Source organism: Pseudopodoces humilis, chromosome 13 (assembly GCF_049639895.1).
Source record: "Pseudopodoces humilis isolate 2021_Gansu_Grassland_sample_001 chromosome 13, ASM4963989v1, whole genome shotgun sequence".
NCBI classification, from domain to species: domain Eukaryota; kingdom Metazoa; phylum Chordata; class Aves; order Passeriformes; family Paridae; genus Pseudopodoces; species Pseudopodoces humilis.
Window position 1 is genome coordinate 9,242,063 of NC_142212.1, and position 14,936 is coordinate 9,256,998.

General features: G+C 46.7%; 1 protein-coding gene across 2 annotated transcripts in view; it reads left to right on the plus strand.

The window, feature by feature from the left end:
- Positions 1-14,936, plus strand: part of NCKIPSD (NCK interacting protein with SH3 domain) — a 49,367-nt gene that overhangs the window by 26,333 nt on the left and 8,098 nt on the right. For both annotated transcript variants that reach the window (XM_014251779.2, XM_088061782.1), the window contains 4 exons: positions 1,503-2,128; positions 7,604-7,774; positions 8,950-9,036; positions 10,334-10,472. In XM_014251779.2, coding sequence (XP_014107254.1) covers positions 1,503-2,128; positions 7,604-7,774; positions 8,950-9,036; positions 10,334-10,472 — 1,023 coding nt within the window. The remainder of the gene's footprint in view (positions 1-1,502; positions 2,129-7,603; positions 7,775-8,949; positions 9,037-10,333; positions 10,473-14,936) is intronic.

Sequence of the window (14,936 nt, forward strand, 5' to 3'; positions counted from 1 at the left end):
TAATACCAGGGACACATCCGCCTACGTGCTGCCCACAGGCAGAGGACCATGGGGTCAGGGCAGGAGCTTCTTAATCTTCAGCATGATTGGGCTGACAGAGCAGTGCTTATCCTTCTGACTTGCTGCCAGCTTGCCCAAGTGCTCTGCTGTGCTGTGACAGTGATGCCATTGGTGACACTCAGCCCATCTCAAGCCCACTCGTGTCCCCTTGTGTGGAACAGGGCAGAGCTATTGACTTGCAGGTAATTGAGACCTGGGACTGGCACCAACTTCCATAATGGTACTTAATGGTATTCAGCCATTTTTCACTGGAGTAGTGGGAATTTGCAAAGGTCAGTTTCCTTCAACACATTGTTTTGATTTAATGAAGCATGGGGGGAGCTATGATTCATGAATGATTCTCTGTGAGGAGGAGGAAAAAGAGGGATGCTGAACCTGTGTGGGAGTGAAGGGCCCAGTTTTTCTGCCTAGCTGGTGTTTACTTTGGGCGGAGTGGTGGATGGACTAGTGGAGGGCTCCAAGCCCTGATGGAGCAGGAAGGGTTGGAGTTGCCTGCAGAAGGGCAGCAAAGGCACTTCACATCAGTCCCACTGCTCCTTCCTTTGGGCATGTGTGTATGTGAGTAACTCCCTTCTGTGAGAGCTGAGCTTCCTGTGGGGTGCAGCTCCATCTCTTCCAGCACTAACAGCAAGCTGCACTTGGGAAACTCCAGCTAGCCCACTGTTTGTCCAAGTAATTGTTTTCATAGTCAGGGAAGAACTCTGATACATTTCTGCCCACTAGAAATTAATGGATAAGATTTACCAAAACTATATATAAGACCAGGTTAAAGGAAAGAAAAATCTTAATATCTCTTTGCTTGTTGTGGATTTTTTCCCTTGGAAGGTGGGACTCCCACTGCTAGAGCTAGTCAAAACTAGAGGTGGGGGAAGAAATACCGTAGAGCAGATAGTGTGGAGGCTAGTGAAATCAGTGGGTGCTAGCAGGGCTGCAGAGCTCGTGATCAGACGTTGGAGAGTGCTGAAAGGGAGGGACTAAACAGGTTGTCAATCAAGTGTTTCCTCCACCATGAGGTCTGTGCAAGAGAGAGGTGCAGGCTTGTGTGTGAAGCCTTTTGTGTCTTGCAATTTTGAGGCACGATCTTTCAAAAGTGAGAGCTTATGTCCTTAACACAGAAAAAGCCTAACCCAGGGGGAAAAGACTTTTCTGTCCCTTAGTTCTGTCCATCTCTCCCTCCCTTCCCCTGTGTAAAACACTAAGCCCTTTGAAGGGTATTCATCTCAGCAGAATAGCTGTTCCCTCTCTAAAGAGGTGATTGTGTGGGAATGCTCCAGAGACAACTGGTACAATTTTGCTTTGAGATAAGTGAGGCAGGAAGAGGAGTTCAACTGCTCTGGTCGAATGCACAATGAGCCTTTTAATGGACTTTGCTGTAGCAATTTGGGTTTTTTCTCTTTTCCTTTTATGCTGCTGCTAAGGAATGTTTAATTGTTCCCTTTCAGATGCTGTTGAAATTATTCCTGGGTCAGCTTCTAGTGCCTCCTCGATAAGCACAACATCCCTGGATACTTTGTACACTGCTTCTTCTGTATCTGAGACTGCTCTCCCAACAGCCACCTCCAGTCCTGCCAACACTCCACCCCCTGTCCCGAGCCGGAGTGTCCATACCACAATCACACGCAATTTGGACAGCGGCTCTGTGACCCATTCCCGTTATGGGACTTCCTCAAAGGATACCAGCAAATCTCCCCAGTCCAAGAGGGTTGCCCCAGCACCGCCAGCTGAAGGGGGGACCCTGAGGTCCCACAATGTGGATGGGGAGAAGACTTCTCAGGTAAAGAAAACTGCCCCACCCCCCCCTGCAAGCCTGGATGCCTTCAGCAACCTCTGCCTGGAGGATAAGAAGGCAGCTGGGGTGGAGTCGCTGTCAGCAGAACCTGGTGGCCTGGTGGCCTCTGTACCCAAGACAATTGGTGCTGAACTGATCGAGCTGGTGCGCAGGAACACCCACCTCAGCTACGAGCTGTCCCGTGTGGCCATTGGCATTGTCATCGGCCACATCCAGACCTCTGTCCCCGCAACCAGCAGCATCATGGAGCAGATCCTCATCTCCGTGGTGGAGAGTAAGGTAATGTGTGTGATGCTGGGGGGGGGGGACTGCTGCACACCACCTCTGAGCATCAAGGATGAAGTGTTATGAGCTCCTGATGTTTGGGATGAGAATGCAGCAAGATCCCACAGGGAAAGGTGCTAGATGGGGGTAAATGTCCAGCCAGGGGAACCAGGGGTTTAAGCCAGGTCCTAGTACTGTTAGCAGAGAAATGGAAAACAGGTGAGTTTATTCCCCAGATGAGCTGCAGATGTACAACATAACCTTGAGTTGGAGCATTAGCTTGAGCTTGTTCTAAATAAACCTTATGTCAAAATAATCCTATATTTCTCCTTCTGCATCAGTCATTGAAATGGTGAATTGCACCTTTGCACCTCTGCTTTAGCTGGAAGGATAATAAATTTCAGCTCCCACTTGCTCAGTGCAGCCCTGAGGAGTGTGCATCATATAAACTTCTAAGATTGGAATTCCATTGCTAATGGCAAGGTTATAATGAATTGTTCAGAGGCATTTGAATATGGAGAACTAATGACATTCAAATTTTACATCAAATCATAATCTGGTTTACTGTTTGCACTGAATAGAGGGCCCCATAAGCAATTATCAAGTCTTTGGTCATGGCCATAACCCAGTAGTTAATTGCTTCCTTCTCCAAGAACAGTGCCCTGTCAATGTGTGATTTAGATTTAGCAGAAAAATTCAGCTGTTTCAAGCAAATGTTCTGGCTCTGTCTTGCATGATGAGAAGTTCAGTTTTCTGTTTTTGCACCTTGTCCAAGATTTGGATATTATTTTTATCATTAATACCTGTACTCAGGATACAATAAACTTAATTCCACAGAAGTTATTTAGTGACAGGTTTCTGTGTAGGGGATTTGAAAGCTTCAGTTTCATGGCCATTGCTGCAGACCAGCCTGAAAAGGTTGGGAAGAAAGTGATGATGGTGCAGGGAGGAGTATGGATCTTCTGGTAACTGATGATATCTGTCATCTAGGACATCTGTGGGATTTTAAAATGACCAGTAATGTATGGAGACACAGCAGAAGATTCTGTCCCATCTCATAATACCTCATCATACCTACCTTGAGCAGTACTGCTTTCAGGAGAGCCTGGATGAACACAGTGCTCAGGTGTAAATGTTGTGGATCTGGTGTGCATTTTTTCTTGGCATCCCACACAGATGATATATAGCTCTGCTGATATGTGGGGGCCTGGTCCCAGGCGAGGTTGTTCATCTGGTATAGAAGACCAGCTCTAACAGTTGGAAGGGTGGTCATGTGTCCTTGTGGGGTGGCTGCTCCGCTGTAGCTTCACTAGTGTGGTTTAGTGGTACAAATTATTATTGTTGACTTTATGTTGTTCATTATACCAAATCATTCCACTGTCTCAGGGGTTTCTATGTACAATTGTTGCTGAGTTGTCAGTTCTAGGTCAAGGACTTTTTTTCTTTAATTTGTAGCTTCTGAAATCCCTCTACTGCCCAGTCCATGCAAGTACATGGGTAACTCATCTCTTGTATATTTTTCAAGGCTTTTCTCTGACTCCCTAAAACAGAGATAGCAGCTTTGATTTAAAGCTTTGGTCTGCTCATAGTAGACACCATACCTGCTTCAACCTTTTTATCATGTTCTTTAATTAGTTTTTATCCTTTCTATTCCTATTCCAGTCTTAATTTAAAGTCAGCTCACTAAATCAAGTCCAGAATCTATTACCTCCCTTCTATCCTCAGTGCCTTCTGAAGGTTGAATAGTACTTCCATCTTACTTACCTTGCTGCTCCTCCAGTGTGGAGTCTGTACAGACACTTTTTTTTTTAGAGAATAAAAGATCCTGGGACAGCATCCTGCTGCTGCTTTTGAAGAGCTAATGTAAGACTAAGTTGGGGGAACAGTAGAGACAAGGAGGATGCTGAGAAGATCACATCTTGGGAAAGATACTTCAGAGGTACCATACTATTTGGGGAACCTTGATCTGCAGGAGCAAATCTGTCAGGTTGGCTTTCCTGTGTCAGCATTTGCCTGGCTTTGGAAATGGTCCCTCTTCTTGTCTATGAGCTAGCTCCTGATAAATGTCACAGTGACTGGGTAAGATGCACAAAGGGACTGAAACCTCTTTTCAAAGGCAGCATTGCAGTGACCGTCTAAACTGGAGCTGGCTTTCATGGGACCTCACTGGAAATTTGGACATACATAAAGATGGTCCCTGGTCTTTGGGCTTCTAGAGAATCACTTGGATTAGTAGGTTTTGGTGATAAGTGATTGCCTTCAGCTCTGTTTGATTATCTCCTATCTGAGAGGAAGGGATGTCATGTACTGTAGATGTCATGTCTAAGGAGGTTGAGTTTTGCAGATTTATTAGACTTAGGGTGAGACAACCAGAAGTGCCCAACGTTCAAGGTAGCTGCACCTTGAAAGGGAGAACTTGGAAACCACTTACCTGCCTTTTATTAAAATCACATTGCTGTGTTGTAGTTATGACTCAGACCCATCTTCTTGTTGCCTTAAATTTAAGCTTGAAGACTGCTGACAAAGATGTGTGATGTAGATTGGTCTTCTAGTTGAGCCCAGGCTGCTGAGTGGGGTCAAACTATTCCTGGATGTGTTGGAGATGGAAGAACAAATCAGAAAGTTGGTGTGGGAGGTGATGTGTTTCTGGAGGGCGTTTCCCTTGTAGTGCTGGGCTGTGACCTGCTCCCAACTGCCCATCACCAGCACCTGTTGTCCTCAACAAGCTCTGACAAACCTCTAATGTGTCTGAAACCATCTCCTTCCCCTGAAGCTGCCTTCCCGTGCATTCATTGATCCAGCTTTGCTTAAAGGAGACTTGGTTTTGACAAGACACAAAGGCTGTTCTGGGGCTCAGCTTCTCTCTGGGGGAGCTCTACCAGAGACAAGGGAAGGTCAGCAGGGTGAGTGCTTTCCAGGCCAAGTGCTTTTGGCTGGGCTGTTAGGGACTCCTCAGTGAAATAGTGTAACAAAAAAAACCTGCTATATGATTTTGGGGCTCATCTGGAGGGAAGATGTGTGTACCCATGGTACTAATGATCCACTGCTCTTGCTGGTGTGGTGGGGGGAGAGAGGCATGGGAGTGGGAAAAGAAGAAATGGCCAGGACAGCAGCTGGGTTTGCATGGCAGGTATGGCCACCTCTGAGCAGTGTGGGTATGATAAAGTTCCCAAAGTGGTTTTGGGCTGCTCAGGAAGAATGAAATCCCTGCAGCAGCTTGTTCTGCTGGGCTGGGGTCAGAGAACTATTTGAAGCAGCAAGATAATGGAAAGTGGCATTGTTAGAAATACTGAAACCTCCTTCTGCTTATGGGGTCCCCAGCAGATTCCTGGAAATGACCATGTGATGATGCTGCAGGTTGTAGCAGCTGCCAAAATGTTTAATAAGCAGATACCTGACCCTGGTGATGGGAGGGCTGAGATGGTGCTGAAAGTGCACTGAGACAGTGCAAGGTGTAGCTACATGGTCAGATGGAAGAGCTTGTTAATGGATTGATCTCATCCAAGTCCATCCAAGCTTGATGCTCAGTGGAGTCATTAAGGGCTGCAGATGAAGGATTGGAGAAAGTAGATTAGTGGTAAGAGGCTGAATAGAGTGATCATTAAAATGAATACTCATTAAAATGATTATCCAAAAAGAGTCCCAGGAGTGAATTGAGGTAGGACTGGCCCTGCAGTGCTCCAGTGAGAGGGATGTAAGACACATAATGCAGAACCCTCTCCCAAGCAGCTGGGGAGGGACAGGCAGGACAGGCAGGTGACAATGCAGTGCTGTAGGTCCTCCTAAGGTGAAGCAGGGGGATGGCAAGATGAAGTGAGTATCTTAATGTATTTGCTTCTGATAAATTCAGAGGGAAATTCTCATGCTTGTACTCAGCTCCTGAAAGCTGTTGTGCTCTCTCACAGCTGGCTACCTGCTTTTCTGCTAGGCCATCCACAGCTTCCCAAAATTTCAGGAGTGTATAGAGGCTTGTGTTAAACCTGCATGGTTCTTCCTTTATTACCTGCCTGACAAAAATTATGTAAAAAGCAGTAAGAAAACTTCTTTATTTTATAACTGAAGCACGGACTTGAAGTCCTAAATTAATTTGTACCCCAAAGCAAATGACTAACAATTCTGTCTCTAATAAAGCAGGCAAGACATTACTGTTAAATGTGGAGTGGTTTCCCCAGAGAGGGCTGGAGGGTGGGAGATAGGCAGGAAGGGTGCAGCTCCTGCACTTGGCCATCCGCATGTGGATGTCACAACTGGCACAAGACATGGGCTCATGTCTCCACACAAAATCTATCTGCTCTGCTCCCAAAGTGAAGTCTGCCTAAAGGCTTGCTGCCCCTGCCTGCACAGCCAGCCTGTTGGAAGGACTGAGTCTTCTCTGAGATTCCAGATGTCCTGGCTGGTAAGTTATAAAGGCCTTTTCTCCCTGAGTGATCATGACTTGTTGCTGTATGTGGTAGGACAGCCTCATCCAAAAAGTTTTAGGAATTTGGTCTCAGTGAGTGGGTTTTCCCTGTTGTTTGAATTTCTCAGCTTGGTTCTCTTGCACCTTGCTGATCTCCTGCTGCTTGTCACTGCTTGTGTATATAATTTAAGCTCTTTCACAAATTAGTCCTTACCTTTCTTAATGGTGCCTGGGCTCATCTGTGATCAGCTCAGTTCCATGTACTGAACCCCCCCTTCTTGCCTTGTTTTTAGGAAACCAAGTGATTCATGTGATATACTTAGGTCCTAGAGGCTTATCCTAAATCCCAGAGCACAGCAGCTCCTCAGGCAGGTTAAATGCCTCCTCACCACTCCCCTCTTTCTTGAAGGAGAGGAAGAGCAAAGGAAAGGCAACTGAAGAGTGAGACCTCCATGGTGGGGGTTGTGTGTGAGGCAGAAGTGATGGGGATGCAGTTGACAGCAGTTTGAGAAAGGAATGTGTGCAGTAAGATTTACTAAGTGGCTACACACTTCAGAACTATGGTGAGCAGTGGAGCTCTGCTATTTAGGATGAAGCAAAACCAAAGCAGCCCATGATGAATTGATTCCTGTTCTTGCTGCAGAGGATCCAGGCCTAGAGCAGCTGGCATGGAGAGCACCATACAAGTCCCTGCTCTTGAGCCAAGAATTCAAGGCAGATCTGTCCCTTTCAGGCTGCAGGGAATGGGCAGCAGAGGGAACTTCTCCTGCCTCAAGGCAGCTGTGCAGTGTGGTGGTCTGCTGTCCAGAACATGTCTGTTTTACTGGGGGTGCTCAGCTGCTGCCTGGCAGTGGTCCTGGCCCATACCGGGCTAGTTTGGCTTTTCCCATTCTCAGGATGATTTCCAGAATCTAGAGAGTAGACTCCAGAAGTAGGAGATCTGAAATAATGTGTGTCATAAACTTACTGGTTTTGTACTGCCAGCTGTTGACTGAATGAGGTCAGCTGCCAGTCGTGAGACAAGATTGCAGGCACCCAAACAACAACCAGCTGTCAGGGCCTCACTAACCAGTGGTTTTGCTGTCGTGCAGAACCTGAGTGCGGGGCTGCCCTCGGGCCAGATCTGCCATGACGAGCAGCGGCTGGAGGTGATCTTTGCAGATCTGGCCAGGCACAAGGATGATGCTCAGCAGCGCAGCTGGGCACTCTATGAGGATGAGAATGTCATCTGCTGCTACCTGGAGGAGCTGCTTCGCATCCTGGTGAGTAAATTCCTTTCTTTACAGGCAGAGCAGAGCAGACAGCACTGCTGAAGTTCCTTTTTTTTGACCTCCTTCATCCCTGTGTTGCCACTGGATCTGCTGTTTCAGGGGCACAGGTTTCTTGTGCATCCTTTACTGTCAGTAAGCCCTGCCCTGCTCTGTGGGCTCTGCAGTGCCCTTGAGCTGCCTTTACTCTCCATTCCCCTTTCAGAGCTGTTCTGAAAAGCATTACTGAGCTGTTCATGGTAGTTTTGGTATTTACCTATCATAAGAGGATATAAACCCTCACCTCCAAAAAACCCAAACTCCCACAGAAAACTTGCAAGTCTCTGGTAAGGGTTGTTGCACTCCTAAGCCCATTTAAAACATCTTCCACTTAAGATATCCTCTGTTGCTGGGAGGTAACTGTGGGGTTAAGCTCATTAAATGTGAAGAACATTCTTTGGTTGCCTTGAAAGTGAGCTTTAAAGCTGTTTCTGTGAAAAGTATAAATCATCTCACACATCTCTGCATACAGGAGAGGAGCATGCCCATAGTGAGCAGTGGTGGGATTACTGTCCCAGCGCTGTCACTCGTATGTACAAGGCTGTCTTTGTCTGGGGATGACTTGGGAACTGCCCTCAGTGTAGTGAATAGTCTGTGTTAGGGGTACTGATGTGGGGTTTGCTCTGGCACTATTTTATAGTCCCCTCCAGTTCTGACATAAACAGAACAGATAAATTTCCTGTAATAAATGCCAGGGTCTTTGTCACTCCACATATAGCCTGTGCTGCCTTGCTGCAGGCCTGCAGGGCAAGGCTGGGTGGGGTTTTGTGAAACCATTTCCTTATAATTTAGGGGTGGGAGGAGATGTACTTCTCAGGATGGGAGCAGTGCTGGAGCTGCCCTGTGTAACTGTGTGATGCTCTCAATCAGGTGGTGTTTGGGTCACCTTTTAAATATTTTCAGCCCAAGATGTGCTCTATGGTGGAGGAGTTTCTCAAGAATCCACTTTGATGGTGAAGGGTGATGATGAAGGGTGATGGTTCTTGACCTGTTTCTGTGCTCTGCCTTCAGTTTCTTTGAGATGTTGGGGCTACTGAGATCTGAAAGCAAGTGGACTCCCTCGAGGTCCCTGCAGCAGGCACCTTCTGCTTTGATGTGTCATGGGGTTACCTTTCCATTCCTTCTTCCAGACAGATGCAGACCCAGAAGTTTGCAAGAAAATGTGCAAGAAGAATGAGTTTGAATCTGTCCTGTCCCTTGTGGCATATTATCAGATGGTAAGGTGGCAGAATGCACCAAATCTCTTTTTAAGATTTCCCTGAAGATGCAAAAGAGTAGGGTTGGTACGATGAATGTATATAAGATGTTTCCCATGGGTAGAGCAGTTCTGTGGTCTCACTGAAATTGCAGCATATCCCTTTTGAGTGCTGGCTAATGTCAATGCTATGCATGAAAGTTGTGTGAAAGAGCAGAGGATGCTGTAGACTTTGAAGCAGTAGCTAGCACTTGGCTGGGGTAAAGCTTGCTAGAGGAAGGATTTCAGAGGATGCCTTGGGAGATCTGACAGGCTGTGATTGCTCTTCTTTTAATTGATGCACTCCTGCACATTAGTAAATAACTTTGCTTAGGAAAGTAGGTAGTGAGTAGAAGCCTTGGGAATGAGGAAGGAAATCAGTATTTAGGGAAGAAATGGAAGTTTTGCTTTAAACACCTATGTAGTGTTGCTTTGCCCCTCTCCTTCCTGGAATGTTCTGTTGTAGGACTCTGTGGGAGTAAAAAACTTGTCCCTAAGTCCCCAGCTACAGCACATCAAGTCTTGTGACATTTTTGCTTTCATCTGGCACTTCTGTGTCTGAACCCAGATCTCAGCATCAGGAGGCTGTAGTACAGCTGAGAGCAGCAGGAAGGCAGGGTGAGCATAACACTGCCTGCTCTTCTCTGACCACAATTCCAAGCAGGTAGGGAGCAGTTGTGTGTCCTGTCCTGGCTGCTGTCATGCCCAGTGCTAGGGCTTGACTCACTTGAGTTGGCTGAACCCTGGAGTTGTTGGCTGAGAGTGGAGTATGCAGATTACCTCAGTGTCAGAGCTCCTGCATGGGAGGTGCAGGCTGAGCATCATCTTTGCTGGAATCCTTGCATGTCCCAAAACTTTCTGAAGGGAGCTTGCAAATGTTACCTTGTCGAGAAACCTTAATCAGAGCAGTGTTCACAAAACCTTAGTATGCTCAGAGAATCTTGGCTACCCAGCACATTGTCTTTTAGCTGGGGATAGGTATGGGTTGTTGGTATATTTAAACCCAGATCTAGTGGATGATGTGGGACATCTCAGATCTGAGCTCTGGCTGCCACATTCCCTCTGACCACACATGCCAACAATCCATAGCCAGCCCAATTGTGAATGTTATTGTAAAGTGATTCCTGTACTGTTGTTAAAAGCTTTTAGAGCTTCTGGTTTCATGTCACCCTGGGAAGGTCTGTGGCTTCCCACCAACAGGAACTTCCAGAAGCTGTGTCTCTGCCTCAGAGTGAGCCCTCCTCTAGGACATGGTTTGATCTAACAAATTGGTTTTGCAGGAACACAGGGTGCCATTGCGCCTGCTGCTGTTGAAGTGCTTTGGAGCCATGTGCAACTTGGATGCTGCCGTTATCTCAACGCTTGTGAATTCTGTGCTGCCGATGGAGCTGGCCCGGGACATGCAGACTCACACACAGGGTGAGCCAGAGCTGCTGTTCCCACGGCCCCGGGAATGTGTCTTCCCATTACAGGATTTGCAGCAGCAGCAGTGGCCCCCCATTGCCTGGCTGCTCTACATGCCCAGTGCTCAGGGGGGAATGGTGTCTGCTTTTAAAATTATTCAGGTTATTACAGCTGTAACTGGGGAATGTGCAGGAAGGGATGTTTCGGTCCAACGGTGTGAGGCCCTCCAGCTCTTGAACATGCCATTAATGATCTGTGTCACTTCTTGTAGATGTCTTAAAACACGTTTCGAGTTGTTCCAGTTTTGTTTCATAGTGCTGACAAGAGACACCTGCAGATCTCAAGGAGGATCTCTGCAATTTCTTAAAGAGTTTTTTCCAGCATTCTGTACCAAATTTTTGTGGTGTTTCATTGTGGTGAATGAAATGAGTACTTGTTAAAGGAAAGGGCCTTCTCTCCACCATGTGCCAAGAGAGATGGTAGTGCTGTTGTTAGCACTGCAGTCCTGATCCTCTGCAGGATAGTGCCATGGCCCAAGTTTTCCCAGCTCTTTGCTTTCCATACTCAGGCTTTGCCCTCATGTTTCTTCTACTTCACACTCCTCCATTTGTTAGGATGGCCCTTATACTAATCAGAATTTTCTTCATGCCCTCAGAGCTCCTGCTTAGCCCAATCTCCTTTATTTCTAAGCAGCCAGAAGCAGATGCTGGGAAAAAGCCTAAGAGTAAGGTGAACATGTAGTGATGCTCCCCTGGCGTTGTCTTCCAACTCCCCACACATGCCTGGTCCTGGACAGTCACAGATTTGCTCCCCATTTTGAAGCCAACCTGTAGTTCACTAGTGCTGGCAGTGGCATATTTCTCTTAAAAGGACATTGAAAATCCATTGTTTTGTGCTAATTGTGACCCACAATTAGAGTAGCTGTTGAATGATCACATGGATCAAATGAGAAGAACCTGGTGTTCACAGCCTTGCTGCCCTGGTTGCAGTCTGTCAGTTTGTTGTGTGTGTCATGAAGGCTGTGGAGGGGTATAATTTGGTGATGAGATTGTCTAGGGGTTGACAGGTCTTGCAGAGAACAGGGACTGTCCCATGCATTTTCTGTGAGCCAAATAAATGTCCTAGATGACCACTTTGAACCTGCATAATAGACGTTCCTGTCCCCAGCATCCCACCACAACCTGCCAATCTGACTGTGGCAGGCAGCATTAAAAGGGCTCATCTCATGTCTGGAAAGGGCTACGGGAGATGAAAATCAAGCCTGTGGCAGAAGGCTTTGCACTTGTCTCTGTTTAGATGCTTTGAGGTTCATGCATTTCAGAGGTGATGAGAGTGGCATTTCAGGGCAGGGTGAAGGGCTGGTGGTGTGGGACTGCAAGTATTACTCCTGTGTTGGCTACACTTCCTATTTTGTTCCTGCTGCATGTAAGTTCTGTGCTGTGAAGTTACCACACTGTTGGTGATATGCCTGAGAAGCATCTTCTCCAGGCTGAGGTTTTACTGCCCAAGAAGCAAATGCTGCTTGGTTATGACTGTGACTGTGCTCCTGCAGCAACACTTCTCCTAATTTTGTGCTGCCAGAAATAAACTTTATTGTGCCTCCACCTTTCATTCACAAAAACAGTCTTCAAGTGAGCATCCTGTGCACCTTCCCAAACAGGATTCTGTCTCCTGCCCTGTTCCTGAGCTTTTTGCAGGCTGAGTAGACTGGTCACCCTTTTTACTCCTTGCCTGGTTTCAGTGATGCTGTGTTTTGCCTGGGGCTGTGTCATCCCAGACAGCACAGCTGATTCAGCCTCTTGGTGGGTATGGAGCTTTGAGTTCTGACCTTTGTGACTTCTGCACACCTCTGCTGATCTCCAGGTAGTACTGGAGCAGGCCTGTCTCTCAGCAAGTCTTAGCTCTGCTTTGGGATCCTAAAAGTATGGCAGTGGAAGTGGGTGAGAAGTGTCCCTGCTGTGTCCTCTGAGCTGCCAACCTGCAGCTCTGCAGCATCTCCCTTTCCCTAACATCATCTTAAGGTGAGGATTTTTTCCTTCCTTGGTGTGAGGTGGTCCAGTTGGAATGCTACTCCTCCTCTGCTGACAGACCACCGTGTAGATGCAGGAGCCTCACAAATCAGTGTCCTCATCCTGTGCTGCTTTCCTTGTGCTAAGCTTTATGGTAGGCATAAATGCCATTGTGCAATGGTATCTGTGTATCATCCAGTCCTCTCAGCCTTCACAGTGGGGCTGCAGCAGGGGTAATCATCCTTGGCCCAAATGTGTCTGTCCTTCAGAGGTGTTTCAGGGCATTAGTAGTTCCCTCCTGCCATTCTGGTGCTTTACTGCTTCATGTGCTGCCAGCAAATGGCAAGCTTGTGTGAAAACATGACCTTGAATCCTAGAATGACTTGAGCTTATTTTGGTACTAGAAACTGGGGAATAGCAGCTGATCCATGACATGCTGTGGAATAGCTAATCCCTTCTGTGGGTGACTGGAGCCAGAGCAGTCAGTGCCAACACTACACAACTGGGGAGTGTGGAACTGGCTGCAGCAGCTCTGTGGGATCTCTCCTGGCTTATTATTGAAGAGCAGCTGAGGCAGAAGCTTGGTCTGTGGATGCTGCTTGCCTGTGGTGAGAAGGACTTTACCCTGGGACTGATGCAGGCATGTTGGCTGCTGGCCAGTTCTTCTGCAGATGTTTGTCTTAATGCTTCTGAATAGCTCCTTCCCTCTGCTGCAGCTGGCCTGCACATCTGGCCATGTTAGAACACCTTATAATAAGCCACAGCAAAACAGAATTAGCCAGAACAGTTCCAAAGAAAACAGACTGGGATAATCCAGTCTGTAATCATGACTTTCTCCCTTGCTGCAGCACAGTTTACATGCAAGTCAGCTGTCTTCTCCCTTCAGTCATAGATAATTGTGTCTGCTCCCAGTGCCCACATTTCACACTGCTGTGTTTAGAAGGTGGAAGCAAGGTTTTCAAAGGCCTCTGAGAAATGCTTTTCATACATGATTGCAGTTTCTCACAACTATCTCAGTAGACTTCAGCAATGCAGGCTGGTAAGCAAACAGCTGTATCTCTCCTGCCTGTCATGGCTACTTCAGTGATGCTTCTCAGTCTGTTGTCAGCAGTCCCTCTGCTTCAGCAGAGCTTCATTGATACTATTTAATTTTTGACAGCCACTGGTACTGCTCTGTAAGGTTAAAAAGAAAAAAAGAAAAAAAAAAAAGACTGTTTTGACTGACAGTTACTCTGTTCTTCAGCATGGTGAGTCTTGTCCTGCTGCAGCTGGGACACTCCCAAAAGCTTGTAGAGCCTGTGCAGGATGAGTGTCCTGGGTTAATCTGGATTTGCCCCAAGTTCAGGTTTCTGGTTGGTTTCAGCATTCTTTGATTTGTTGTCTTTAGGGAAATACAGCAAGAGTTGGCTCCTAGTCATGTAGACTACTGTCAACCAAGATGAATGGACATCAGTTAATGGCAGATGGACCAAGGAGGTATAAAACTAGTCTCTTCCCTCCCATGTCTAGTCTGTTCTTCCATATTTGCTACTGTCATTTTTATCACTGGCTTCTGGATCTCACTTTATTTCATTGCTCCTGATGTGATAAGAGAAAATGTTTTGTTGACAAAAGGAAACCTTTCTAGGAACATGAGAACAGCAGCTCCCTGTCTGCCTACTGCAGTGTCTTGCTTCTGAGACCCAGGTCCTGTAGCCATGGAGAAAAGAATGAAAAAATCATGTGGTGAGCAGTTTGTCAGATCCTTTTTCTGCTACAGTGTGCTTTGGCATCACTGTCACCTTATAGCTGAGAACTTCTTACATAAGAAGTGTGAATTATATTTAAATCATTTAATATCCTCCCTCTCTATTTACAGAGAGTAAACAGCAGTTTTCAGCCTTCATTTGCTGCCACATGGTCTACAAACTCTTAATCTTGTTCATACTGTAGTATCTGGTTAAGCTGCAAATTACCTACTTTTACTCAAAGTACTTGCCAATTGAAAACTGGCATCATGTGGAACTGTGACAGTGTGTGTGCTTTGAGTGGAGAGGCTTTGCTGTCAGAGCTGACTTTCCAGGGGCCATGGGGCTGGAATGACTCAGTAGCACTTTGTCCCCCATGCTGACAGTAAACCTGAAAGCTGCCAAATCTTGCAAGTCCTTTGGCCAAGGCCAGGAGTAAGTGATGACAGTGAAGGCATCAGACTGAGCAGTCAAAGCCAAACTGCAGGGTGCAGATGCTTAGAGATGGGTTGGTTTGTGCATGAAGAAGTGAAATATCTTAAAGGGTTTGGAGGGGGCACTGGAACTGGTGTGTGTTGTGCAGGGCAGAAGTAGTATGGCCAGGAAAAGCATCATAGATTGAAGGAGCCTTTTTCTCCTCTGATGAAAAGTAGTTTTGGTCAGTTTTTCATATTTACACCTTCAGTTTCCTTGTGACCCAGGGCTCTTTCTGGTAGATGTAGCTGAACTTTATTTACCCAGTA